This window comes from Callithrix jacchus, chromosome 2 (genome assembly GCF_049354715.1).
Source record: "Callithrix jacchus isolate 240 chromosome 2, calJac240_pri, whole genome shotgun sequence".
Taxonomy (NCBI): Eukaryota; Metazoa; Chordata; class Mammalia; order Primates; family Cebidae; genus Callithrix; species Callithrix jacchus.
In genome coordinates, this window is record NC_133503.1 from 205,676,532 (window position 1) to 205,704,310 (window position 27,779).

General features: G+C 52.5%; 1 protein-coding gene across 3 annotated transcripts in view; it reads right to left on the minus strand.

Moving 5' to 3' along the window:
• AHRR (aryl hydrocarbon receptor repressor) overlaps positions 1-27,779 on the minus strand; it is a 122,242-nt gene that overhangs the window by 45,358 nt on the left and 49,105 nt on the right. For all 3 annotated transcript variants that reach the window (XM_054252363.2, XM_035291868.3, XM_054252366.2), the window contains exon 4: positions 9,489-9,595. In XM_054252363.2, coding sequence (XP_054108338.2) covers positions 9,489-9,595 — 107 coding nt within the window. The remainder of the gene's footprint in view (positions 1-9,488; positions 9,596-27,779) is intronic.

Genomic DNA, 27,779 nt, shown 5'->3' on the forward strand with positions numbered 1-27,779 from the left:
TGTTGATTCACTTCGAGAATGTGATCTGAGTCTCTTGGCACCAACACCACCTGCCCGGCCATCCCAGTGACCGCTCTGGTTTCCAGGGCTCAGGGGGCTCATGCACTGCAGATGCTACTGGTTCATAGCCTCTTCCCTTCAGCTGCTGGAGCCTCTGCTCACTGCTCAGCCCCAGCTAACCTCCCTCCCCAACTCCCACCTTCGCCATCCCCACAAACCCCACCTGGCCCCCGGGATCCCCTCCACCAGGGCATCGTCAGCACGGCCACCTGGCTCCCGAGCAGCTGGTCCCTGCCCAGTCTCCCTGAGGAGCGAGAACCACACCCGGACTGTGACCATGTGGCTCATGGGGCATCTGGTCCAGCAGGGCCCTCAGGATGGTCCGCAGGCCCAGCCAGCCCTCCTGTTCAGGGCCCTTCACCCTTGGGTGCCCACATGGCTCCATCTTCTCTCCGGTGTGAGGCTGGTTTTGCTGTGAGCGCCGTGTCCTCAGGCATCTGCCCGGCCATACTGTCTTCCCGCCAGCTTCCTGTTTCAGTCCAGCCCACGGAACCTGAGGCCTCTGTGACTGTGTCCCAAAGCTGGCACAAGCTGCTTCCACCCAGCCTCTGCCCAGTGGCTTTGAGATTGGAAACTAAAGCCCCCTAAATGCTCTTCAGGGGCCAGAGGGGTCACAGGCTGGCTGCTGCCCCAGGGCTATCACAGCTCAGCCCTCATTCTGGCCGATGGGAGGACGGTGCCCCTGGCTCTGACACCTGCCCCTCACGTCACCACGCCCCATGCCAGGCTGTGCCCCTCAAGTCTGCTTGGCCCCTCAGGGATGCCTGGCATGGGGCACCCTCGCCTCAGGCCCACAGCAGATGCCCTGGTTTGGAGACCTGCCAGGAGTCCAAACCCCACTCCTTTAGGGTCCCACTGGGAGAGAAGCAGCAGTGGGGACCCTGGCTCGTACTTACTAGGGTGTGTCAGGTGCAAGGTTACAGAGCCTCAGTTTCCCCAAGCATAAACAGAGGTCATGGCAGCACCCTCCCCATAGGGTCATCGACGGCTGCGTGAGTCCATGAGCCCCACGGTCTTAGGACAGCACCAGGAGGAGTCGGTGCTGAGCTTTGCATACAGAGCAGTTTAGGGCTTGGGTTTGGGAGGTGGCGGAGGCCTGAGTTTCGGCCCCAACCCTCAGCTCTTTCAACCTGAGCTTCCCCCACTCCAGTACAATAAAGCTGTGAGGTAAGCACAGTGGTACTGAGTTGAGCGGTGTCCCCCCAAAATTCATTTCCTTCCACACCCATGCATGTGACCTTCCTGTATTTGGACACAGGACAGTGGCAGATGCCGTGAAGTCAAGATGAGGTCACACTGGGTTAGGGTGGCCCTAAGTTCAATACGACTGCTGTCCTTATAAGAGGGGGATTTGCACCCAGACATGCTGAGGAGATGCAGAGACCCACAGGAACAACATTCCAGACGCAAGGGGCATCGGGTACACTCTCCCCAAGAGCCTTCAGCAAGGACCCAGCGAGGGGGCATGGGGTACACTCTCCTCCCCGAGAGCCTTCAGCAAGGAGATGCAGAGATTCACAGGAACAAACAACATTCCAGACGCAAGGGGCATCGGGTACACTCTCCCCAAGGCCTTCAGCAAGGACCCAGCGAGGGGGCATGGGGTACACTCTCCCCAAGGCCTTCAGCAAGGACCCAGCGAGGGGGCATGGGGTACACTCTCCCCAAGGCCTTCAGCAAGGACCCAGCGAGGGGGCATGGGGTACACTCTCCCCAAGGCCTTCAGCAAGGAGATGCAGAGATTCACAGGAACAAACAACATTCCAGACATGAGGGGCATGGGGTACACTCTCCCCAAGGCCTTCAGCAAGGACCCAGTGAGGGGGCATGGGGTACACTCTCCCCAAGGCCTTCAGCAACGACCCATCCTGCCAATGCCTCGCTTGCAGTCCAGTGGCGCTGGTTTTGGGTTCTGGCCTCCAGAGCTATGAAGAGTAACCTCTGTTGGTCAAGCCACGTGGTTTGCAGTCATTGTTAAGGCTGCCCCAGGAAACTGACATGCTGTCTGGCAGATATGGCGTCTGGGCCCATGATCACACTCAGAAAACAGTGTCTACCCCCACCCCCACCACCGCTGTGTGTTACCAATATTACCTCTGCGGCTGTCAGAGGCCACCGGAGAGGCTGAGGAGGTCAGGCCCCTGCCCCAGACCCTCCAATAGTGCCTCATCCCTCAGCAGACAAGGTGAAAGGCAGGTGGAGGATGTGCTGTGTGGCTGCTTCGTGGCTGCCGTGGCTGCTGTGGCACGGGTATGTGTGGACATAAGCTCTTGGAGAGAAAATCCGTCCCTGTGGATGGAGGACCCCAGCAATGGGCCCCTGCTGTGCAAAGAGAGCGCAATCCTCATATTTTTCCTCCCTTTCTCTCACCACGTTGCCCTGACAGCAAGCCTGTTGCACAGAACCATGCAGCAGGAATGGCAGCTGCAACTCCAAGAGAAACGTCATCTTTCTCATCAGAAAACCAGGAGGAGTCCCTGGGAGGCAGCAGGGTGGGGGCTCTCCACAGAGGAGAGAGCAGGAGACAGGACCCCGCTTCTGCGTATGAACTGACATGCGTCCTGGCTCACCCAAAGCTGCAGGTGTGAAACACACCTGAGACACTGTGTAAAGCGCTTGGAGCTGCACTGACCTGAACCGGTGCCCGAGACCCCAACGGCTGCCTGTCATGGGCCGGCCCACCCAGCACAGCAGAGGCTTTGACAATCAAACCCATACGGAAACAAGGCTCCCAGGAGAGAGAACCTGCAAGCTGAACATCGCTACTGGGCTGGCTGTAACTAAGACAAAACAAACAATAATCAGCATCCCCTAGACGGTGTTGCAGGGCCCAGAGTCTCACGGCACAGGTGAAAGCGTCCGGCTTGATTCTGGGTTAGCTCCCTGTTACTACTACAGTGCTTACCGCACACTCACAGCTTCCGACAGCACAAACGCATTCCTTTCAGGCCCGTGGCTGAAGCCTGAAATGAGTCTCAGTGGGCTACAGCAAGGAGCCCCCAGGCTGCACTCCTTCTGCAGGTCTAGGGGGAGCCATCTCGCAGCCATTCCCAGCTTGGAGAGGCTGTGGGCGCTCCACACCTTGGCCTTGGCTCAGGGCCAAGGCCAGCTACACAGCACCTTCTGACCCTCTGTTGTCACCTCTCTTTCTCTGGCTCAGTGAGAAAGGTTCTCTGCTTTTAAGGATTCTTGTGATTACACTGAACCTACTCGGGTCATCTCCCCACCTCAGAACCTGCTTAATCAAATCTGGATGGTCCCTTTTACTGCGTAAAGTGACATATCCACATGCTCTGGGAATCAGCATGCTGTACATCCCAGGAACCAGAATATGGGGCTAATATTCAAGGGAAAAGATGATAAACAGAATAATCTCTGAAATGACATAGATGGCATAATGATAGATAAGGATTTTGAAACAGTAATATAACCACACTCCCTGAGGGAAAGGTAAACACTCTTGAAATTTAAAAAAACATAAAAAGTTCCAGCAGATAAACAGGCACTGTAAAAGAGAAGGAAATGGGAATTTTAGAACTGAGAAATAAAATATATGAAGTAAACATTTCTATTGGATGAGTTTAATAGCAACATGGAGGTGACAGAGAAAAGAATCAGTGAAGTTAAAGACAGTTCAACAGACATGATCTAGTCTGAGAAAGAAAACATTGAGAAAAATGAACAGAGCCTCAGAGATCTGTGAGTAAATATTAAAAAGTCCGACATTTTCATCAACTGAGTCTCTGAAATGGAGAAGAAAAAGATGAATGTCATAAAGAATAATTAAGGAGAAATTACTGAAAACTTCTTAAATTTGGTGAAATAAATAAACAGGTTCAAGAAGATCAGCAAGCCCTAAACAGGACAATCTCTACTATCTAAACTGAGATACATCATAATTAAGCATCAAACTTAAAATTAAAAATAAAGAAATACTCATAAAGGCAACCAGAGAAAAACGACACATTTCACACATGGAACAATGGTTTGAACAACTGTGAATTTCTCATCAGAAACCACAGAGGCCAGAAGACAGTGGAGAACATATTTAAAGTGCTAGACAAAAAAATAACTACCCAGAATTCTATACCCAGCAAAAATGTTCATCACAAATGGAAGCAAAGCTAGGCATGGTGGTTTATACCTGTAATCCTAGTGCGTTGGGAGGCTGAAGCAGGAGAAATGCTTCAGATCAGGAGTTTATGACTAGCCTGGGCAATATAAAAACCCGTATCACTACAAAAAAATTTTAAAAGTAGCTAAGCATGGCAACATGCACCTGTATCCTAATTATTTGGGAGGCTGAGGCAAGAGGATTTACTGAGCCCAAGAGTTCAAGGTTACAGTAAGGCTGATCACACCACTGCACTCCAGCCTGGGGAACAGAGTGAGACCCTGTCTCAAAAGAAAAAAAAAGGATAAATAAAAGACTCATCACCAGCAGACCTGCACTATAAGAAGTGCTAAAGAGAGTTCTTAAAAAGAGGCCAAGCGCGGTGGCTCACGCCTGTAATCCCAACACTTTGGGAGGCTGAAGTGGGTGGATCATGAGGTCAGGAGTTCAAGACCAGCCTGGCCAAGAGACCAGCCTGGCCACTATGGTGAAACCCTGTCTCTACTAAAAATACAAAAATTAGCCAGGTGTGGTGATGGGCACCTGTAATCCCAGCTACTCGGGAGGCTGGGGGAGGAGAATCACTTGAACCCAGGAGGCAGAGGTTGCAGTGAGCCACGATCGCACCATTGCACTCCAGTCTGGGTGACAAGAGCAAAACTCCATCTCAAAAAAAAAATTATATTGTCTGTAGGGTTTAATGTATGTAGATGTAACACGTATGACAAATATAAGGCAAAGGGTTAGAGGATTTATGTAGCTTAAGGTTTCAAGGTTTTACTTGAATTAGTAAAATTTTAACTTTGTTAAAAGTAGGATTTACATGTTATAATCCTTAAGCAACAACTAAAAAATAAGAAAATATGCACCCAAAAGCCAGCAGATAAGCTAAAATGTAATACCAATACATATTCCCATAATCAAAGAGAGGGCAGAAAAGATGAAAGAAGGGAACAAAAATAGAAAATAATAAAGCAGTAGACGGCAAACCAATTAGATCCATGATTACTCAGGGAAACTAGCCGATATAAGGAGGCATTTTACATACATGATCAATACAGAGATACATGACCTGGACACACCAGTTACAAGATGGAGATTGTCCGACTTGATTTAGAAAAAATCAAGGCCCGACTTGTATACTGCCAACAAAAAACACACTTTTCATATGACAATATAGACTGATTAAAAGTAAAAGTAAGATACTCCAAGCAAACATTAATCAAAAGAAAGCTGGGGGCTGGCTGTGGTGGCTCACACTTTGGGAGGCTGGAGTGGGAGGACTTCTTGAGGCCAAGAGTTCTAGACTATCCTGAGCAACAGTGACACCCCCATCTCTATTAAAAAGAATCTTTTTAACTAGCTGGGTATGGTGGGCACACACCTGTGGTCCCAGCTACTCAGAAGCTGAGGTGGGAGGATCTCTTGAGCTCATGAGTTCGAGGTTGCAGTGAGCTGTGATCACACTGCTGCTCTCCAGCCTGGGTGATAGAGCAAGACTCTGTCTCTATTAAAAAAAAGAAAGAAAGAAAGAAAGCTGGAGTGGCTATATTAGTACCAGTCAAAGTGGACTTCGAACAAGGGAAACTACCAGGAATAAAGGGGCATTTTACATCCAGGGTAAATTTATGAAGAAAACATAGTAATATCCTACGTGGGTATGCACCCTGCAACAGAATTCCAAAATACCTGATGCAAAATCTGAAATACCAAAAAGAGAAATGTAAAAATCCATAATCATACTTTAAGATGTTGACATTCTCTCAGGTTGAGACTAGACAGACAAGCAAGGATAACTTGAACACAGCAAGTCGACAGGACATAATTACTGTTTACAGAACACCTCACACAGTGACAGTGGAACACCCCGATTTTCCCAGTGCAATGAAACTGTCAAGACAGATCATATTAGAATCATCTTTAACAAATATAAAACAATAGAAATCATTAAAAAGGATATTTTCTGACCATAACAAAATTGAACCAGAATTCAACAGCATCAAGATACCTGGAAAATGTCCAAATATTTGTAAGTTAAATAACATAATTCAAAATAACACAAGCTGAGGAGAAATTTCCAACTACTCTGAACTAACTGGAAACGAAAACAGAGCACATAGAAATTTGTGTGATACAGTTAAAAGTGCTTAAAGAAAACTGACAGCACTAAATGCTTACATTATAGAGGAAGAATGGTTGATTTAAAAAATCAATGATTTAAGCTTCCGTCTTAAGAATCTAAATAAAAATAAAATATTAAAATCAGAGCAAGTAGAAGGAAATAAATTACAAATAAGAAGAGTGGAAACTAATGAAATGGAAAATGGACAAATAGACAAATTCAATAATCTAAGCTTCCACTTCAAAAAAAAACAACTAGAAAAAGGAGAGGACATTAAATCCAAGCCAAGCAAAGAGAAGAAAATAATAAAGATAAGAACAAGTATCGATAAATTGAAAACAGATAATAAAACCAATAGCTGCTTCTTTAAAAAAAAAAATCCAGTAAAACTGATAAACCTCTAACTCAACTGACCAAGAAAAGGTGAGAGAGGACACAAATTACCAATGAAATGAAAGAGGAGTCATCACCACGGAACCCACAGACATGAAAAGATGACACATGGATGCAAAGAAGCACATGAAAAGGTCCGCACCATGGCCAGTCATGGGGGAATCCAAATCAAAACCCTAACATTCACTGCTGGGGTAAGAGTCACAAACATGCTTACTATTCATGAAACGGAGACCCACGCGCACAGAAACGCCTGTATGTGAATGTCTATGGCAGCTCTAGTCATAAACACCAAAACCTAGAAACAACCCAAATATCCCTCAACAGTTGAAAGGCACAGGCAGTCCATCCATACGCCATCGATACCAAGAAACAAACCAGCGGCCTGCAGTAATAACAAGAAACCAGCTGGCGACCCGGAGCACCGGGGGCGAACCTCAATGGCACTGTGCTGAGTGAAACCGGCCTCCAAAGGCCACGCATGTGACTCTGTGTGCAGGACATCCAGGGAGAGGCACAGGAGAGGCTGCAGGGATGGAGCACACGTGGTCGCAGCCGCGGGCAGGGGGCTGTGACTGCAAACAGCAGCAGAGGGGAAACGTTTGGGGATGGGAGGGCTCTGGATCTCCATGACGGGGGCACCCACATCCCACTGAAACCAAAAAGAATGGAATTTAGTGCACGCAGATTTTTTAAGTGTTGGAAAATGCACCCTGCATTACCACGCACTTGATTTCAGCCGTATTAGTACAAGTTAAATTAGGCAGTCAGTGACGGCACCCTATCCAGAGACAGCTCATGTCCGTGGCTCCAGTGAGTCACGCTAAACACAACGGCCCTGTAGCCCACCTAAAAAACAGAAGGAAAACCTAGCAGCTCTGACTCTATCATGCAGGGAGCTTGGGGCCTACTCTACGTGCTCACCTGCTGTATTTCCAGAATCCCTGGACCCACCTCCTCATTCCTCTCTGTAGTCTCCCACCCCTTCCCCTCCCTCCACCCTCCCACTCTTAGCACTGGCCGAGACGTGCGGCAGGGTCGCCGCAGGCTGTGGACCATCTGTCTTGGCTTCCCTGGGGGAGGCCGGGGGCTTGGAGTCCAAGACCTGATGAACTCAGGACAAAGAAACACCGGGTCCAGATGACACTCCCAGGGGTCGTTTCTAAATTGCTACCAAAGTCTCTCTGAACATGTGGAGCATCTAATACATGAAGTGCTGGGTTCAGCTCAGCCCCACAGGGCACCTGGAGGCTCCAGTCCTTAACTTCCCATCTTAAATCAACAGACCACGGCCGCAGGGGCTCTGAAGCCTGTGCCAGCTCAGGGCTGTTTATGGATTTAGGGTGCCCTGCCGTAAACCTCCCGTTCTTCAGTTTATTGTGAAGAGATAGAAGATTAGAAGTAAAAGCTGGAATTTGCTGGTTTTGTTGCTTGCTTTGCTCATTTTGCCCTACTTGAATATTTTTAAGCATATAACCCCCTCCACTGCCCTGGCAATGCTGTGAGGATCCCTTACCCCATACCCTACTGGCTGCAATCTAAGCAAACTTCCAGAACTTCCGTGGGCCAGAGGACATGAACCAGATGCAGTGGATGGAGACTTCGGGAACTGCTCACCCTCCTGTGAACCAGTGGGTGTGACCAGCGCTCTGGTCAGGCAGGGGAGTCGGGCTGGGCAGCAGGAGGGCCACAAGGCCCAGAGCAGACGGGCGGATCCTGACCCCCAGCCTCCAAGCCTCCTCCAAAGTCTCCTTGGAGCGTCCCCCTCAGGGGTAGCTCTCAAATATCCCACACTGCTGGGGGCAGGGCAGGGAGTCCGCAGCAGGGAACCAGGCCCAGGCCTCCCTCCCTCGGGCTCCAGGCTTCCCAGGCCCCATCAAGGTGGGTGGGGGCAGAGCGAGCTGATGGTTGTGAACTGACCTGGAGTCACATGGGAGGACCTGGGGAGGGGGCCCGGGAGCCTCTCCCAAGCACCAGGGGTGCGAAGCTCGGAGGGAGAGAGGCTGCTGGCTGTGGGGCAGTGCCCTCTCATCTGGAACAGGTTGGCTGGTGCCCTCTTGCCCCACCCAGGGGTCCTGAGTTCCGTCTGGAGCCCACCCTGTCACCCGGGAAGTGCCATGTTGCCCCTTCCTCCTCCCTGCAAGTCCACCAGCCCCATCCTGGGACCACTCAGGGCCCATGTCTCTCTGGCCACTGGTGGAGGCAGCAACCCCCTTCATCTTCAGAACAGTGACTGGATTCAAGCCGGAGGGCTCCATGCCACCATCTCACCTTGTTTGGGAAAACAGGCCACAGTCTCCCCTCCCAGAGGGGTAACAGGCCCCAAGTTACAGGCAAGGGAAAACCCAGCATTTCAGAGACGGGGGAAGGGAGAGATGTGGTGAAAAGCCGCCCCCCCCCCATGGAACTTCCTGCCCAGGCCCACAGCTTCCAGGGTGTCACACAGGCCAGCCGAGATTGAAACCACACAAGGGAAGTCCAATGCACACTTTGCCAAATCCTTCATTTTGGTGAAAAAGGCTTAATTTTGCACAAATTTTCTCACTGACATGCAGGAGCAGAGCGTGTAGCAGGAGGGTGATTTTCTGACGCAGCACAGAGGGCCGTGAGCTCTCAGGCTGCCCTTTCTGTCCCAGCCCACGGGGCTCACACCAGAGGCGGACCCCGACCCCAGGGACACCCTTCTTCAACACATTTTGGAGACTACGCTTCTGTATAGTTACAAACATCACAACCTAAGGGCCTCCTGACACTGAGCACCAAGTGTGATGTGTGCGAGGAACCGAGGGTGGCACTCACCTCCAGCAGCAGCCTTCCCTCCAGCACCGCAGACCCCGCAGGAGGATGACTGTCTTCGGGAGAGGGGGTGCCGGCCACCGGCTGCCGTGAGCCCTGCTCCTGCACAGCTGTCAGAGAAGAACACACACGTCAGTCGCCCCCGGCCCCAGCCACTGGGCTTCATTGCGTCTTTCTTATGCTTCTCCATGTTCACGCCATGGTTCACGCCTGTGCCTGACACCTGGCCTGGGCAGCACTGACCCCTTGCAGGCCACGCAGCATTCCCAGCACAGCCCTGAGGGTCCAAGGGGGCAGGGGCACCGAGACACAGGCCCCAGGTCAGCCAGGGGGGCAGGGGACACCAGGACGTGGGGGCAGAGCCTGACATGAGAATGCCCCCACACCCACTCAGCTCCACAGAAACTGCTGTCTCCTCCTGCCCAAACCCCAGGGCTCCCACCCATCTTGGGACAAAGTCCAGCTTCCTGCCAGATCCCCCCGCAGCCACCCGGGGTCCCCACGGCCCCTCTCCTGAGACCCACCACACTGTGGGCTGCACCCCCTTCAGGGCTGGGCCAAGGCCCCTGTGTCCACCCAGATCTTCTGTGCCCTGCACAGCCACATCACCTCTCCCTCCTGGAACCCCTGCAGCCCCTCCCTGGTGAGGAGCAGGCCTGGTCCCAGGCTTCAGGGGCTGCACAGAACACAGCAGGGCAAAGAAAGGCAGGCCCAGGACAGCAGCATGTGCCACCCCTTTCCCGGTGACTGTGAGCAGCCCCCAAGGACACCCCCACTCCCGAGGATGAGGCAGTTTCTCCACTTTCGAGTGCAGAGCTCAGGAGGACAGACGACGCTGTTCACCTCCCAGCTGGCCCAGGGCTGAGTTCCAGGCCAGCACAGGTGCTCACTGCCCTCTCATCGTCCTTGTGGGAGGGACGCCCCTCCCCAGCTTCTGAGAGGGCAGAGGAGAGAGGCCTCCTGGCAAGCGGCTAACCCCAGTGCATGGATGGAAGCACTCCCCACTGAGGCCTGCTGCTCCCACATCTCCCAGTTCCTCAGCTGAAGCCACAGGTGGTGTCTATTCAAGCAGATACCACTTTGCCACTGGTTCTGACTTTGAGATGGCATAAAAACTGTCACCATGCACAGCACCTGAAGGCCAGCATGGCCGTCCTTTACAGTGGGCAGGCTGTGCTGGGATTTCAACTCAGAGGCAGGCTGGTCCTGCCATGGCTCAGCCCAGGATCTGCCCACTTCCATTGGTTAGGGAGACACAGCCGTTTCCAAAGCAGCCCCCTCCGCCATCCTCACTCCTCACTGGGCCAGATTTAGACTCCACCCTGATGCTCAGCAAGAGCCTGACACACAGAAAACCTTCTGAGACCCACAGCCTCATCAAAAACCACGTGTCTACCTGTGGCCCATCACAGTCCCAAAATGATGAGGCTTCTGGGTATATTATCAAGAAACAGAATTAGTACTTGCATAGAAGCTGAACATCTCACGCAGGGCGGGCTGGACTTCCTCCCAACCTGCAGCAAGCGGCACTGTGTCACCTGGGAGCGTTCTGCAATGCGTGTGGCCTGAACCTCGTCGTGGGTCACCGCCTCCTGCTCCTGGGAATCCTCCTGACTTCCATCAAGGCACCCACCTGCTATTCAAAGTGGGTCACACTTTCCTCTGAGCTCTCCTCACCCTGCAGTCCCTGGGCCGGTGGCCCCCCAGTTCCCCAGTTGTAGCGTCTGTGGTGTCCCCAGACCCTGGTGAGCACAGCTGGGGTCTGGTCACTGGGTGAACCCGCTCCCCATCAGGCCAGGACCACTGCGTAGAAAGACCCCTCACCCTTTCCCCAGATCTGACAGCTGGGCAGGGCTGGCACCCCCTCCACTAGAAAGGGCATGCTGGGAGCCACTGATTCAGAATCCGGGGTGCCAGCTGCAGAGGTGCTGGCGAGCTAAGGTGTCCGCGGGGGGCGAGGGCCTGCGTGAGGCAGGGAGGCAGCCAGGAGCCCGGAGACGGTGGCACCGGCGGCCATGGGTCTAGGCCTCTCTGTCCCCCTCCCTCCCTGGTCTCTGAGCCCTCACTGCTTCCTGAACTCCCCATAGCTGGTGAGAGCTGGATTTCTGCTCATCACATTAAATGTAACAAGAAATGCCCCATTTCTTCTACCACAAAGCAGGACTATTCTGAGGAAACAGGAAGAGTCCACCGAGGTGGGGGCATCCCTGGGGCAGGCGTCTTCCCACCAGCAGCCTCCTGCCCCCCAGGCTCAGCCCGGGGCTCCACCGTTCACACGACACGCTGTTCAGAAAGCCGAAGGCCCTTCTCCCAAGCGCAGACCCGAGAGAAGCCAGTGAGAGAGGCTCCCCAAGGCCCTGGGGAAGGTTCCAGCCCCTGACCCGGAGCCAAGGAGGGACCCGGCAGGAGCAGCCCCCACCGGCGCTGCTGGGGTTGCCCCGCGAGACCCCCGTTCCCCGCCCCGTGCCGGCCCTGGGCGCTCCCGGGAGAGGCGGCCACACAACCGCCCACCGAGGTCGCCCGCGCCCATACGCCGACCACCCAGGCGGACCCCATTGCAGGGGTCGCCCCACCCTCAAGGCGCCCCGCGGACCGGCAGCCCGGCCTCTTCCCCAGAAGAGAAGCGCGTAGGTGCCGGGGCGGGGCGCCCCTCCCAGCATCGCGTGCCCCCCGCGGGCGCCCACTCACTTCCCCCACTTCCCCCGCAGCCGCCGGCACAGTCACGCGATGGGGCCGCCCGGCCTAGCGTGCGAGCAGCATCCCCGCCCCCGCCCTCCTGGGCTGGCCGCCAGGAGCCCCAGGAGCGCCAGGAGCGCCATGCGCACTGCGGGGAGGGGGTGCTGGGGTCCGCAGGCTCCCGGTGCACACGAGGTGGGGTGGGGTGGGGACCAGGCCACAGCCTCCCCACATCCCCCTGCCCTCTCTGCTCCTGGGGCTCCCACGTGAGGGTCTGCCGGAGGGAGCCCCCATCCCCCACCTCTCCAGCCCAGTCTCCTCCTCTGTGATGTGGGGAGACCCATAAGCCACCACCATGGTTACCAGTGGTGAGGGGATGGGGAGGAAGGGAGCTGGGAGCAGGGGTCCTCCCTGGGCACTGGTGAGAGGGGTGGCCTATCACTGCGACCCTCACAAGGCACAGGAGGAGGGGCCGCAAGCTCAGGGTGAGGGGAATCTCTGTGCCCCCAGGACCTAAGGGGCCAACTTGTCCTCTGCCGCCTAGCCACTGCCCAGCCTGCTGGCCCTGCAGGGTCTGCAGAGAGAGGGAGTGGCCCTGGCCAGGGGGTGCATGGAGGCAGCCAAAGGCTGGAGGGCTGCATGTCAGAGCAGATGGGGTACACAGCAGGGCAGGGCTGCCCCCTCAGAGGTGAACAGGCTGCACTTTGGGGCCTGAACCCGGATCTGAAGCCTGGGCACCCTCCGTGTCCTGCCAGCAACCGCTCAACTCTGAAACGGAGGTGGGGGACTCTGACAACTGGGTGGAACCTCTGTCACGTTAGAGATTCTCAAGGCCATCCCCAGCTCTCCGCCCACGGCTGCAGAGTTCACTGCAGCCAAGAAGAGCCTCGTTTGGAATAGAGAGAATGTGAAGGCAGCGCTGAGGTCTTGGGTGACCCTGTCCCACAGCAGGGCTGGAGGCAGAGTGGGAGGCTCAGGCACCCCACAGATGCCCCTGCCTCCTGCTGAGGCCTCCATTTCTTCTGACAGAGGAGACTTAGTGCAAGCTGTCACCGGGAACCCAAGGCCACCCCATCCAGCCCCCACTGTGGGCACCTGGTGCTGTGACTCGGTCTGACCCTCTGTCCCTGCTGAAAGAGGAGCCAGAAGGCAGGTCCAGCTCTGGGTCTGGGTGATGCTGTGATGCCCAGAAACACAGCCACGTTGCTCCCAGCCCCCCGAAGCCAATTCCCTGGCAGGGGCGGGGGAAGCAGCACGGATGGAGGGTGGGAGGTCAGCCCTGGGGCTGCCCAGCCTCGGCCCTGCCGTTGGAGATCACGCACCCCAGCCCTGTGCAGTGACTGCAGCTGAAGTTTCCTGCTGTGTGCAGGGCTGAGTAAGGTCCATTTCTGATCTTCAGTGCTGGATAGGGAGCTGGACCCCTGGGGGAGCTGAAAAGAGGATGGGAAGGAGAGATGAAGAAACAGAGGAAACAGAACCAGGAAAGGGGGCAGAAGAGACATCCCTTTGTCCTTCACGCAAACCTCAGCCCTGGTTCTCAGGTCTCCTCTGACCCACCCCAGAGCAGACAGGGCCTGGGCTGGATTTGGGGCAGGTGACAGTCAGGATCCCAGCACCTTGGCTGGGAAGGAGGACACGCCTCCGTGAGGCCCCAGCCCACTGTAACAGGATCCCCTGTCTGCAGTCAGGGAGCTAGGCGCAGCCCAAGCAGCAGGGGTGGCCCCCAGCCCACGCCAGCCCTATGGGAGGAGGGAAGGCACGAGGGGCTGTGCACTGAGAGCACCACTGCTTCCTATCCAGGAAGCCTGGAGGAGGGGCTCAACCAGCAAAAACTGCCCCTTCCTTCCTGTGAGGGCCGGAGAAGGAGTAAGGAACATGGATGCTTCATGAGGGTCCCTGTTGGCAGGACTGACCCCACCTCTCTGCAGAAGCCTCGGCAGGGCCTGAGTAGTGACAGCAGCCAAACCAGAGGAAGGCCCGGGATCCCCGTCTCCATCATTTCCACCCAGCTCTTAGCAGGCACATCGACCCTAAGCATCCTCGTCGGAAGGGACAGAGCTCCACAGACAGGGGCATAAGGGAGAGAGCAGCAGGGGGCCCCAGGCAGACTGGGCTCAGGACTCCCTCTAGGGAATCTTCCTAAGTAAAGCTGCCTGACAGTCTGCAGCTCCTGGGAGCATTCCACCACAGAGCGGTTCCACAGTGACCATGGGAGTCAGTTCCACAGTACTGGAAGGACAGTCAGAGCCATCTTGTGAGTCTAGGACAGGCGGGTTTAGGACAGGTGGGCCCAGGACAGGCGGGTTTAGGACAGGTGGGCCCAGGACAGGTGGGCCCAGGACAGGCGGGCCCAGGACAGGTGGGCCCAGGACAGGTGGGTACAGGACAGGTGGGTCCAGGACAGGTCGGCCCAGGACAGGTGGGGGTCCCATTTGAACCTGTGGGCTTGGTGAAGCCGGTGGTCCTCCCCAGTGTGGCTGGTCACCAACCAGTCCACAGGGGGCCTGGAGAGAGCTAGGCAGGAGCTGTCGCCCCTTTTCCTGACTCATGACTGGAGCCAGATCTGCTCACCTCCCCTTCTCTGGCCCCGGGCTGGAATAGACGCCAGCACCCAGCCCTCAGGCCTCTGGGCTTGGACTGAACTATACGTCTCCCGTCCTGGGTCTCCAGCTTGCAGCTGTCTGAGCCACCTCCTCATAATAAACCTCCCTGTATCTGGTTCTGTTTTTCTGCAGAGCCCTGACTGACACACCCCATGAAGCCTGGCCTGAGGTCGGCCGAGAGCTCCATACCAGGCCTGGCCTCTGTGCTCTGGGTGCCTCCAAGGCAGCCCTCCTCTGGGCCACTTCCTCCTCCAGCCATCCAGGGAGTGATGGGAACATGCCTTGCTCTTCCATGGGCAACCCCCCTGACACCTGTGCCTTTTTATGGGCTGCCCCTCCACCCCACATTATCACCCATGCCCTCCCGAGAGCTGTCCCCCAATCACCCGTATCTTCCCATGAGCTGCCCCTCCCCTCCACACTGTCACCCGTGCCTTCCCAAGAAGCACCCACAGCTCCCCATGGGCTGTCCACCCCACCCCCATCACCTGCACCTTCCCATGGGCTGCCCCTCCCCTCCACACTGTCACCCTCACCTTCCCAAGAGCTGGAACCCCACCACTCACCCCTCCTCATGGGCTGTTCCCCCCACCCCATTACCCACACCTTCCCATGGGCAGTCTACCCCTCCCCATCACCTGCACCTTCCCCTGGGCTGCTCCCTCCAGCATGCCACCTACTTGGGGCTTCACCCACTCTGAGACTCTGAGGGTCCTGGGGGTGGCAGATGACCTCGGTGAAAGTTCCCCTTGAACCGGATTTCACTTGCCCCTGCTCCCAGCTCAGGCTCCCTCCTGAGGGACCCTTAAGGCGCCTCTCCCCTCCGGGAGTTGGATGGGACGCTCTAAGATGCCAGGGACACCCATCCAATCCTCCCCCAAAGCCTGCTCTCCCCAGAACTGCCTGACATGTCTGTGGATCCAGGAAACACAGCACAATCCTAACACGGGGACTAAATGACCAGGGCTTCCATTGAGGGTCTGGGAGGATGGGGCAGCACTCTCAGAGCCAAGACGTTCCTGGGGGGCACCTCTGACCCCAACTCCCACACCCCAACTGTTTCTACAAATGCCTTTGCTAGTTTTACGTGAAATTAGGGGACCACAGCCTCAAGGTTTTCAAACTTTCAAAGCATTTGAACTCTTCCTTCACTTCTCAAGAACTGGATGACAAACTGTTTTGTTTTGAAGATGAACTGTAATATGTACATTCTGGAAGAAAATGTCATTTAGTGATTCTTGATTAGGAATTCTAATTGCAAAGGAAACTCCTCACCACCCAGTTACCTTCTAAACAGGTGTGCTCTGCACCTGGACACACACGATTCTGTCCCAGCTTCTGCACAGGAAAGGTTTAGAGGTGACATTGGGACGGTCACCCAGGGGCTGCCTGAACCAGAGCGTGGGGACAATCACAGCTCTCCCCAGTGGCCCAGGAGGCATCAGGAGCGCTCAGACAGGCGACAAAGACTCAGAGCAAAGCCAGTGCCCACAGAGGGAGCCCCGGGAGCCGGGCACCAGCTCCTGCTGTGGGAGGCCTCCGCTCCTGAGTCGGCTGTGCTGTGCGCTTGCCTATAGGTCTGTTCTTCTGCTAGGAACACATGCCCAGCCTTGCAAAAGAGGCAAGTCCACCCTGTGGGACAAAGCTGCCCCTGCAGGCTGTGGGCAGGAGGGGACCAACACAGCAAGAGTCCTGGAGAGCCCTCAGGCGCCCAAGAAAACACCAGTCACCAGGTTGGGAGTTAAGACAGAATGCCTGGGAAGAGGGAAGGTGTGAGGAAAAGTGTGAGAAGCAGATGACTGTGCCACGTGGCTCCTGACACATGGGCAGGCATTATTTAACAGCCTGAGGGAAAGCATTCGAGGTGCTCACTGAGGGCAGAGAGAAGCAGCAGGTGAGGAGGGTCCCAGCAAGTGGGTGCTGGGTGGGCAGGTGTCCTTCCAAAATCCTTAGTTACAGCTTATGGGGCAGAGGGGGTTAAAAATGCCATTCAAGGCCCCAAATTCCCTTACACAAGAAAAAGCATCAGGAGTATAAATAAACATGCTCATTTCACACAGACACGATATTTATAAAACGGGGCGCACCCCAGGACATATACTGCATCGAGTAGTTGAATTTCCTATAGTGAGAATTTCCAGATTTTTCAAAAAGCACCAGAGAGCTTTAGAGATTTCACACTTCCATACAGTGCAAAAAGAACCACAAAAAAATGCATTTCCTCTGAGCCAGTGAGGACCAGGGAGGCAGCAGCTGGCAGTGCGCACAAGTTTCTCTGGTCAAGAGAATGCGCCTCTAACCACTTTCTGAGATCACAGAAGCCGGGGGCCTCGGGGGGGCTTTGCGGTCACCAGAGTCACACGCTCACCCTGCAGAGAAAACACAGCCTGGCCTTGGAACCCCATGTTATCATGGAAGATGCAACCAAAAATAGCTCTTTGGGGAAAAAAGAATACTTGCACACATTGCAAATCCATATTCTCTTCATGATGCGAAACATCTGCTAGAAGCAACGGTTTGGGCATTCTCGTTCCATTGCAACTCACCAAGGAAAAGCACACCAGGGCCAAGCTGAGGGTTTAAGAAACCTTTTGTAAAACAAAACCCAAAAACCTGTGCTGGTGTTATTTAACAATCATTCAGCTAATCAGCACAGGGCACACAGGTGTACAGCTGAGTGAGCAGGCCACATCGCAGGCCACTGACCCTGTGTGGCTGTAGCCGGAGAGCGCCCTGACCCTCGCTCTCAGGCAGGATGCAGTGCCGCGCTGCACACCCAGGGAGCCTTCCTGAGCAGCCCCACTGGCCTCTCCCACCACGGGCGAGGGGGCCGAGCCCTCACTGAGTCGTCTGCCGTCTACCCACAGGTCTGGACGCTGCCTGCTTGTCAACTTTCTCGTCAATGAGGAGTGCCAGCTCAGCTGTCAGACAGCTTCTCTGATTTATTTATAAGTAATGAATTTGTAAGTTAATTTATGAAGTTATGTAACCATGATTTTACAACTAACACCCACATGGAGCTGACCTGCCTGAGTCACCACGGCCTTCACTGTCCTCACACTTCACTACAGGCAGCCAGCAGCCATGAGTCCTACAATATTCACTGTCAACAGATGCAGACCGAATTGAGTAAGTCTCAGCATCAGGGGTGCCCAGATGCATGGGGCCGTGAAGAACGTGGGCCCTCGTTTGCCCGTGTGGTTATCCACATCTTCAGCATCTGCCATTGCCAACCCCTGTCCTGGGCATACAACAGAGAAGGGGGGACAGAAACCAGCAACACACGAGTTAAGCACTAGAGAGAATGAGTGGTGGGGTGGGTGGGGCGGTGTCAGGTCAGAGGGGCAGAGGCTGCGATGTTAAAAGGGAGGCTGGGGAAGGTCTCCTGAGGGGTGAAAACCAGAGGCCCTGCAGGAGGGCATGGCCTTCAAAAGCTACAGGTGCGCCAGGCCTCGAATGCTGCTCCCAGCAAGGCCCACATGGCATCACTGCCTGGTGCTGCCATATCCAAGATCCCAGGCTGGCTCGTCTTGTTCCCATGGTCACCAGTGCCGACTCCTGTGTCCCCCTGACCACACACTGTGGCTCAGACCCTGTCTGTGGGGCATGGAGATCATGATGGACAGTGAAGAAGGTGGTTATTCTTATATTTCTCTCTTTTTTTGAGACGAGTCTTGCTCTGACACCAGGCTGGAGTGTAGCTGTGCAATCTTGGCTCACTGCAACCTCCAAGTCCAGTTCAAGTGATTCTTCTGCCTCAGCCACCGGAGTAGCTGGGACTACAAGCAGGTACCACCACGCCTGGCTAATTTTTGTATTTTTTAGTAGAGATGGGGTTTTACCATGTTGGCCAGGATGGTCTCGATCTCCTGACCTCATGATCTGCCCGCCTCGGCCTCCCAAAGTGCTGGGATTACAGGTGTAAGCCACTGCACCCAGCCAGTTATTCTTATATTTCTCTTTGCAAAAGGCCAAGCTGCCCAAAATGCCAAGTGCTCCTAAAAGCACTAAGACATGACTTGCATCACAAACGTACAAATGCACACCATGCTGTCCCACATCTGGCTGTGCTGAGGGCCCGCTGCATGCCCGTGACCTCCCGTTCTCCCCCTGCCTCCCTGGACACTTGCTCTTTCCCCCAGCTCCAAGTGCTCCTAAAAGCACTAAGACATGACTTGCCTCACAAATGTACAAATGCACACCATGCTGTCCCACATCTGGCTGTGCTGAGGGCCCGCTGCATGCCCGTGACCTCCCGTTCTCCCCCTGCCTCCCCGGACACTTGCTCTTTCCCCCAGCTCCCAGTGTGTGGGAGAAGTCAGGGCTCTGCTGCTACCCACCAGGGCCTCACTTCAGGGCTCATATAAACACCCTGCAACTACTCCATTCTAGGTTTCCTTGTTCCTCCTGTTGACATTTTGAGACAGTATCAAACTTACAGAAAAGCCCCAAGAATAACATAAAACACCTGGATGCCCATTGCCCACGGATGCCACTGAGTTTCACCAGTGCCCCAGTAACATCCTTTTAGCCGAGGTGGTGCTGGAGCGCGGCAGCAATCGCCATGCTGCCTTAGCCCCTGCCACCTCTCCGTCCCTTTGGCTTTCATGGCCTTCCAGATTTTTTGGAGATGACAGCTGAGTTACTGTGCAGACTGCCCTTCAGTCCATGTGTGTCTAGTATTTCCTTGTGAAGAGACCAAAATTATGCACCTCCGGCTGGGGTGTCAACAAAGCAATGCTGCGCTCCACTCACACACCCCACTGCGGGGTGCAAATGTCGGCTTGTTCCACCATTGGCTCCACTCACACACCCCACTGCGGGGTGCAAATGTCGGCTTGTTCCACCATTGGCTCCACTCACACACCCCACTGCGGGGTGCAAATGTCGGCTTGTTCCACCATTGGCTCCACTCACACACCCCACTGCGGGGTGCAAATGTCGGCTTGTTCCACCATTGGCTCCACTCACACACCCCACTGCGGGGTGCAAATGTCGGCTTGTTCCACCATTGGCTCCACTCACACACCTTACTGCGGGGTGCAAATGTCGGCTTGTTCCACCATTGGCAGGGTCAGATGGGTCACTCAGGACAGTGAATGCTGGGCTCTTCTGCTTCGTAATTAATAGATATTTTGTTCAAGACTATAAACATCCCGTCTCATGCCATTTTCACCACCAACTTTAGCACCAGTTGCTATTTCCTGCCTGGATTATGAGTGCAGTGGTCACCACATTCGATTTGTAATTCACCTCTTCTCCTACAGTCACCTCTCTTCTTACAGTCATTAATTAGCAGCCCATTGTGAGGAAAGCCCTATCTTATTATTTACTTATTTATTCATTCATTTATGTAAGTGTGGCCCTATAAAATCATATTTTATTTACTGGGTTATTATCCATTACTCTCATTGTTCATTTTAATGCTGAAATTGTCCCAGACTTGGCCAGTGGGAGCCCATTCACGATGGCTTCTGCGTCCTATGACACATCTCCATCTCTGGTGAGCACTGCCTTGCTTTCTGGCATGAGATATATACAAACTTACCTTGTACTTTTTCTTCTCCAGCTCTTCAAATAACCCCAAAAACTTAGTTCCTTTTAATGGAAAGAAGCACTTAGAAATCAACATCTGAACGTTCGATGTGCTTGTGGCTGCTGGGGGGTGGCTGCTCCAAGGCCCTCTCACTGGACAGACTGTGTATGTGTAGAGGTGGGGGTGTGAATGTACACACATCTTACATACATATTCCTGTCTCTCTTTATATATTGAAAACCGTGACTTCACACCAATACCTCCAATTCCAATTCCACATCACAGGGTTCAACAGAATGGAATTGTTTTTTCTTTACTATTTGGTAGAAATTGCTTTAAAGCTATCTGAACCTAGATTTTCTCTGTGCAAAGATTTTAAACAACTGAACCAATTTCTTTAATTGTCCTATGACTATTCAGGTTTTCTATTTCTTCTTGAGTCAGTTTTAGTAAGTTATATTTTCTAAGAATTTATTTATGTTTTCAAACTTCAAATTTATTGCATTAATTTGTTCATAGTAGTGTCCCTTTATATACCTAATACTGCTTACTTTTTTCTTGATCAGTGTCAGCCAATCTTTGTAAAGTTTATCATTTAAAAGAATTCGATTGTATGTTTCTTTCTATTTCATCAATATCTTCTTTTATTATTTTCTTTATTTGACTCTCTTTTTATTATTCTTTATCAGAACTACTTAACTGAATGCTTAGCTCATTAACATTTAGCCTTTCTTCTTTTATACATAAACACTTATTTATAAGTATTGCTTTGGCTACATCCCACACATTTTAAATATTTTTAAATTACATCATGTTTTCATCTTTGACCTATGAGTTATTTATAAGTGTGTTTATTTATTTCCAAATATAAGGGTTTTCAAATTAGATTGTTATTATAGATTTCTAGTTTATTTGCATTGAGGTCCCATCATAAATTCTTCATTATTTTGTCTTTTGAAATGTACAGAGACTCACTTTATTGGCCAATAAGGTTTCCATATATTTATAAGTTCCATGTGGACTTTGAACAGATGCAAATTTTGTAGTTTGGGGGTATAGTGCTTTATGTATGTCCACTAGATTAACTTTTTTAAAAAACATTTTTCAAATATTCTATAACCTTTATTGGCTTTTGTTTACTTCTTCTTTAAAATACTGAGTTACAGTATTTAAAATAGTCCTCTCTGATAATGACTTTATATATTCTTCCTTATAGTTATGTCAATATTTGCTTTATTGATTCTGAAATTATGTTACTGGAAGCATCAAAATTCAAAATTATATTATCTGCTTGATGAAATGAATTGTTTAATCATCGTGTAGTGATTTTCTCTATCTCTAGTGATGCTTTTTCCCCACAAAATCAATTTTTTTACATTAATATAGATTCATCATATTTCTTTCAGTTTATATTTCCCCAGCATGCCCTTTCTCATCCATTTACTTTCATTCTTTCTGTACCCTTAGAGTGTGCATGTGTTTTCTGTAAACAGCATATAGTAATCCACTTTAATAATCTTTATCTTTTAATTATGTTTCTTCCATTTACATTTATTGTAGGTACTGATATATTTGGACTTTTGTTCCACCTCTTTTGTGTTTCTTCTTTCCCTTCCCTTTCTTGTCTTTTCCTTTTGATTGATTACATTTTCCCGTTCTTTTTTGTTTCCATTAGTTTGAAATTATCCTGAGGATTTTATTATATATTAGATAACCATCCTCCAAAGTTAGAACTTTTTAACTCAAGTTACCTTCTTCAAATTTATATGACATTATGACTATACACTTATTTCTCTTTTTTAAATTCTTATATCCTCATTATTATTTGATTCACCCCTATAGTCACCACCTTCTTGTCCTTCACTCCCTCTTGCATCTCAAATCGTCCACCTGGAATTCTCTTCCTTCTGCATGAAGTATATATTTAATAATTACCTTTAATAAAGTGATCTCTGGATTCTCAGCTTCACTTAGTTTTCGGTCTCTGAGTATTCCCTAATTTCCTACCAGCACATAAATGTATTTTTAAAGGCTTAAAATATCTTCTCTTAAAGTTTTGCCTGTTATCAGGAGAAGGATGACTCAGTTACATACTGGAAATGGAAGAGACTGAATTAAGTAGCAGATATTCTCCCACTAGACTCTAAATGCCAGGAAGCAAGGACCATGGCAGCTCTTTTTTCACTTGCATTAGACAGGATGTTAATACGGAATTTTCCAGTCTGAATTTTATCTGAGGCCCCAAGACAAGAAGTGCCAATTGTTCCCATATGAAATTCTGGGTGACCTAGGTAGAGGAGGTGTTGAAGATGTGATAAGTTCAAGGCTGATAGGAGGGCTTCTTTGGGGGAGGGGGCTGTGCTCTCCCCACCCCACCAGCACCATGAGGGGCTTGGGCAGCCTTCTCATTCCATTCCAAGAGACGTTTCACAAGGCCTGCAAGGTGCCTTGTGGGTGCCTCCTGAGGCTGGTTGGGGGTACTGACAGCTGGTGTCCCTGTTACTCTCAAGAAATCTAAAGGGCAAAAGGCAGCCAGGCTGTATGTGGAAATAACCCTAACCCAGTGGATCAAAGTGGCACATTTCCTGTGGGCCAGGTGGGGTCATACTGCCTGAACACTGGCCTGGGATGTCTTAGGTCAGTTCCTGGAGATGTGAGGGCAGACCGTGGCAAGAGGCTAGAGGTACTATGGCCATCTGGGCTAAGGAAGTCAGTGTAAAGGACCAGCTGGAGAGGATGTACTGCCTGTGTTGGCCAATTGTGGCAGAGACACCCCAGGGTAGGGTGGTCACTCAGGAGACCTTGGGAATGCCCCAGGAGGCCCCAGGATTCCCTGCCAGCCTCATGAGCCAGCTCTCTGCCCTGTCAGCCATACAGAACCTCTCCTGTCCTTACCTCTTACCCTTCTTGCTCCTCCCACCCTGGAGGGTCAGAAGCCATAGCTACCAGCTGGGGAGGACCCATGGGGCAGCAGCCTGACACCCAGCCTCCCACCTGCCACAGCACCAGGTGAGGTTAAGGAGAGGTTCACAGGAAGACATGTAGAGTTTTGACTGTTTTGCTGGACCTATACTAATCACCAAGCCCAGCCTGCTTGGGCCACATTAGTGGAAGACACCGAATTACCTAGAAGGGACCAGAAAAGTGCTGAGATTATCCCAGTTTCTTCTGAGCACAGGAGGAGAATCAGTCCACAAAGGACATTTGCTGGGGCAGACATGAGGAATCAAAGCTGTCTTCTCTCAACCCTTCCTTCAGGAGTAAACTCAAGCACCAGGAACGAGTGAGTGAATGAGCCCCTGCTCTTCTTGGCCAGGTTCATCTTTCAGAAGCATTTAAAAGAGGTAGGAAAAGTAAAATCAGCTTATAAAATAAGGGCAATCTTGCCATACGACTAGTACAGTGCTTGAGAAACCATTCCTGAGGGCCTCAGGGCAGCGTCAGGCATGGCCTCACAACATCAGGACAGGACCAGCTCTCATCCTCTCCTGGCTCTCAAGTACAGAGAAATATCCTAAATTATTTTAAACGTGTGAGTCTTTGCAGGAAACTCTCCCCAAGGGGAAGCCGTCTTCCAGAAAGCACCAGTGATGGAGAGGAAGGGGGCGAGGGAGAAAGTTGGAGCACAGCCTGGAGAGCTGGAAGCCACACGAGCCACATGTGCCCATGGCCACCGCAGGACGAGAAAAGTCGATCCCAGACCTGTGGCCCTGCCATGCGAGCTTGCCTTAGTCCCCAGGGCTGCTATGACAAAATGATTTGAACTACAGAAAGTTACTTTCTTGCAGTTCTGGAAACTAGAAGCCCATGATCAAGGTGCTGCCACATTCCGTTTCAGGTGAGGGCTTGCAGACAGCCGCCTTCCCACCGAATCGTCACATGGACTTCCTGCTGTGCTAGTGGACACAGTCAGCCCTCCAGTGTCTCTTCTTATCCATGTGCTAATCCCGTCAGATCAGAGCTCTGCCCTTACGACCTCGTTTGGCCTTAAACTTAACTTCCTTAGGCCCCTTCTCCAGATACAGCCAAACTACAGGCTAGGGCTTTGACATATGAGTTTTAGGGAACATAAACATTCAGTTTATAACATTCAGTCCTAGCCTCCAAAATTTATGTCCTCACATGCAAAATACATTAATTCCATCCCAAGAGCCCTGAAAGTCTTAACCCATTCCAGCATCAACTGCAAAGCCTGAAGCCAAAGTTCATTTAACTAAATCAGAAGTGGGTAAGACTCCAGACAGTTTCTCCTAAGGCAGAATTGCTCTCCAGCCAAGACCCTGTGAAGCCGGACCAGCCCCGTGCTTCTAAAACACAGCGGTGAAGACGCACAGGATGGAACTCTGTGGTGAAAGGCATAACACAGAAGGGAGAGACAGGAGATGGGTCCCATCACACAGCTGGCAAGGCAAGACCCTGACACCTGAGGCTCGGGGACACTCCTCTTTGGCTCTCCCCACAGGCCCTGCCTCACCCCCAGCTCTGCAGTGGCCCCACCCTTGGAAATCCAGGAGGAGGCAGCCCTGCCCTGGGCCTGGGAGTGGCAACCCATGACCTCTGGGTCACTCCCAGTCACACTCTCCCCTTTCTGGAAAGATGAAGCATGCTGGCTGCTAGAGAGGGCTACCTCCCATCCTGTTCTCCTGAGGCCGAGCTGACGGTGTCTCTGGAAGCTGGTCCCGTCCCCACTCCTGGCCTCTGCTGAGGAGGCTTCCGGGTTGGACTCCTGGTTCCCGCCAGTCTCCCTGTCAAAGGGTCATTCTGCTGCATGCAGAGTGTTCTGTCCAGAACATTTTTCTCACTTTCTGCAATGTGGGTAGACTGAGAATTCTCCAAATCTGCAAGGTCTGGTTCCTTTTCTCCTGACAGTTCCTTCCGTGTACCTCTCTTTCACTGTACGCAGTAGGGAGAGGCAAGCATTTCAGCACTTTGCTTAGAAATCTCCCCAGCAAAACATCCCATTTCATCACTCGAGTTCCACTTTCCACAAAGTCCTTGCCATTTTTAACAAGAATCACTTTCCTCACATTTCCACGGGCACGTTCCTCACCAGGGTCAGCTTTCATGCTCCCGCTTCCACCAGCATTCTGTTCATGGGGTGCGTGCGTTCTCCACGACCACAGCTGCTGTCCCTACGACCCTTTTCTCCCAGAGCCCCCACCAACAATGCCTTTAACACCCACAGTTCTACCAACAACGCTTCACAGCCATCGGGGCTCTTTCTAGTGCACGCCTCAAAACTCCTCCAGCTGCCACCCGCCAGCCAGCTCCAAGCCGCCTCCACATTCTTAGGTATGTGGCATGTAGTGCAGGGCACCCCACTTCTCTGTGTGGGCTGCTTACACCACAGCCTGGGGGCTTCAACAGCAGGACTCGGTTTCCCCACAGTTGTGGAACTCAACGCCCGGCGTCAGGATGCAGCTGATTTGGCTCTGGCGAGGGTCGCCTTTGCGGCTTGCAGGCAGCCGCCTTCTCCGTGTGTCACGGCCTTTCTTTGGGGCGTGCTTGGCACAGGGTGAGAGACGGTTCTCTTCTGTCTCCTTCTGAAGAACACAGGTCCTATCAGACCGGGCCACACCCTCACAACGTTCTTTAACCTTAACTTCTTCCTGAGAGGCCCATTTGCAAATACAGCGACACTGGGAACTAGGGTTTCACTGTAGGAATGTGCGAAGGGGCGAGACAAACATCCAGTCCATAATCATCAGGGAAAAGAGATCTTCGGTGGAAGCTGAAAATCAGCACGATTTGGCTTAAGGACATGCAGCTTCAGGCCTGGGTTTACACGATCACTCACGGTCTCAGGGAGCACGGAACTTTTGACTTCTTAGCAAACATGGATTCCGGAGCTCCAGATCCCAGGAGCCCTGGTGGCGCTGTGGGGCCTCCGTTCTTGCCCACCCATGTAGGGTGAAGCGGATGTGCCCGTTCAGCCCAGGTGGGTTTTGGAGCCAGGATGGACACAGGTGTGCAGTGGAGCACGGCGGACACAAAGCAACAAGAGGGCCCTCGATGCCGCTGTGGGTGATGAGCCGGAGGAGCAGGGAGCAGAGTCATCCTGATGGGAGAATCCCCAGGCTTTCGGAAAGAGGCTGTGCCGCTGGGACTGTTCTACTCCGCACCTGTCTCCACAGCAACAAGAACGCGCACCTCCGTGCCCCGCCAGCGCTCCCGCCCCCATGCATGGAGGTGGACACAGCTGTGTGCCAGGCTTGGGTACACTCCATGCCTGAGGGTCTCCACTGCTGGGCACTCTTAGCCATTGACTGCAGGGGTCCTGGGAAACACAGGCACCCCCAGGGAGCTCTGGGAGGGTGGCCTGACCCACAGCTGGGCTTCAGCCACCAAGGCGGGGCTTCTGGACCCTTCCAGCCCTGACCCACAGCTGGGCTTCAGCCACCGAGGCGGGGCTTCTGGACCCTTCCCAGCCAGTGTTAGGGTCCCACATCCCAGGCTGTGACCAGGACTGAGCCTCAAAGGGGCCCAGCTCCCCTCCCTGCCCACAACAGGAGGCCAGAGGGTACTCTCAAGATGGCAGCACGACTGTCTCCTCTGCACCACCTCCCTCCCTCCCTCTTCTGTGCCTGACTTCCCCTGGTGTGAATAGGGAATGGCAAAGAGCAGAAAATGCCCACCTTAACAGTCGCCCAGGAGAAGGGTAGAAGCAGAGGGTCTTATAATTTGAAGTGCCAGTCCGCAAACAAAAATAAAATAAACCCACTGCATTCCAGAAATCCACGAAGGAAAACATTCACATCACAAGCAAATGCTCAGGCCATCATCACCCTTTGAGGTGAAAGTTCCTGGTTCATATGCTTCCCAAAGGCAACTTTTGATGGCAGCCTTAATGAAATTAGCTTACCCATCTCTAAGTCAAGAGGCATAGTTTAAGATCCAACTTTTATAGCCCGACTTGTTTCTAATTACACAGTGGAAATGACTTCAGGAAGGCTTTTACAATTTCCTCTAACATGTACAGCCTGAAGGGGATCACAAAATTCACAATCCTTGGTAGCAAAATCAAGAAGTTGGCCAGGGGTGGTGGCTCATGCCTGTAATCCCAGCTACTTGGGAGGCTGGGGCAGGAGAATTGCTTGAACCTGGAAGATGGAGGTTGCAGTGAGCCAAGATCATGCCATTGCACTCAGCCTGGGCAACAGAACAAGACTCTGTCTCAAAATTTTTAAAAAAAGCAAAAAAGAAAAATCAAGAAGTTGATTGTGTTCCCTGACTGACTGGGAAAGGTGCAGCACTCTCATAAGCCAGTGGCCTCCTGAGAGTCCCTGCAGCTATAGCAGAGGTGGGCGCCTCCCAGCAGGGCAGTAAGAGACATGCGGGGCCCTGCACAGGACGGCCATCCAGTGCCATCACCCAGGCTTGGGGTGGCCGGCAGGATGGGAAGCTTCCACTCGCTGGCAGGTTCCGAGGACCCAGGCGTCCAAACTTGCTGGAAACATCAGCATCAAAGACTTTCTGAGG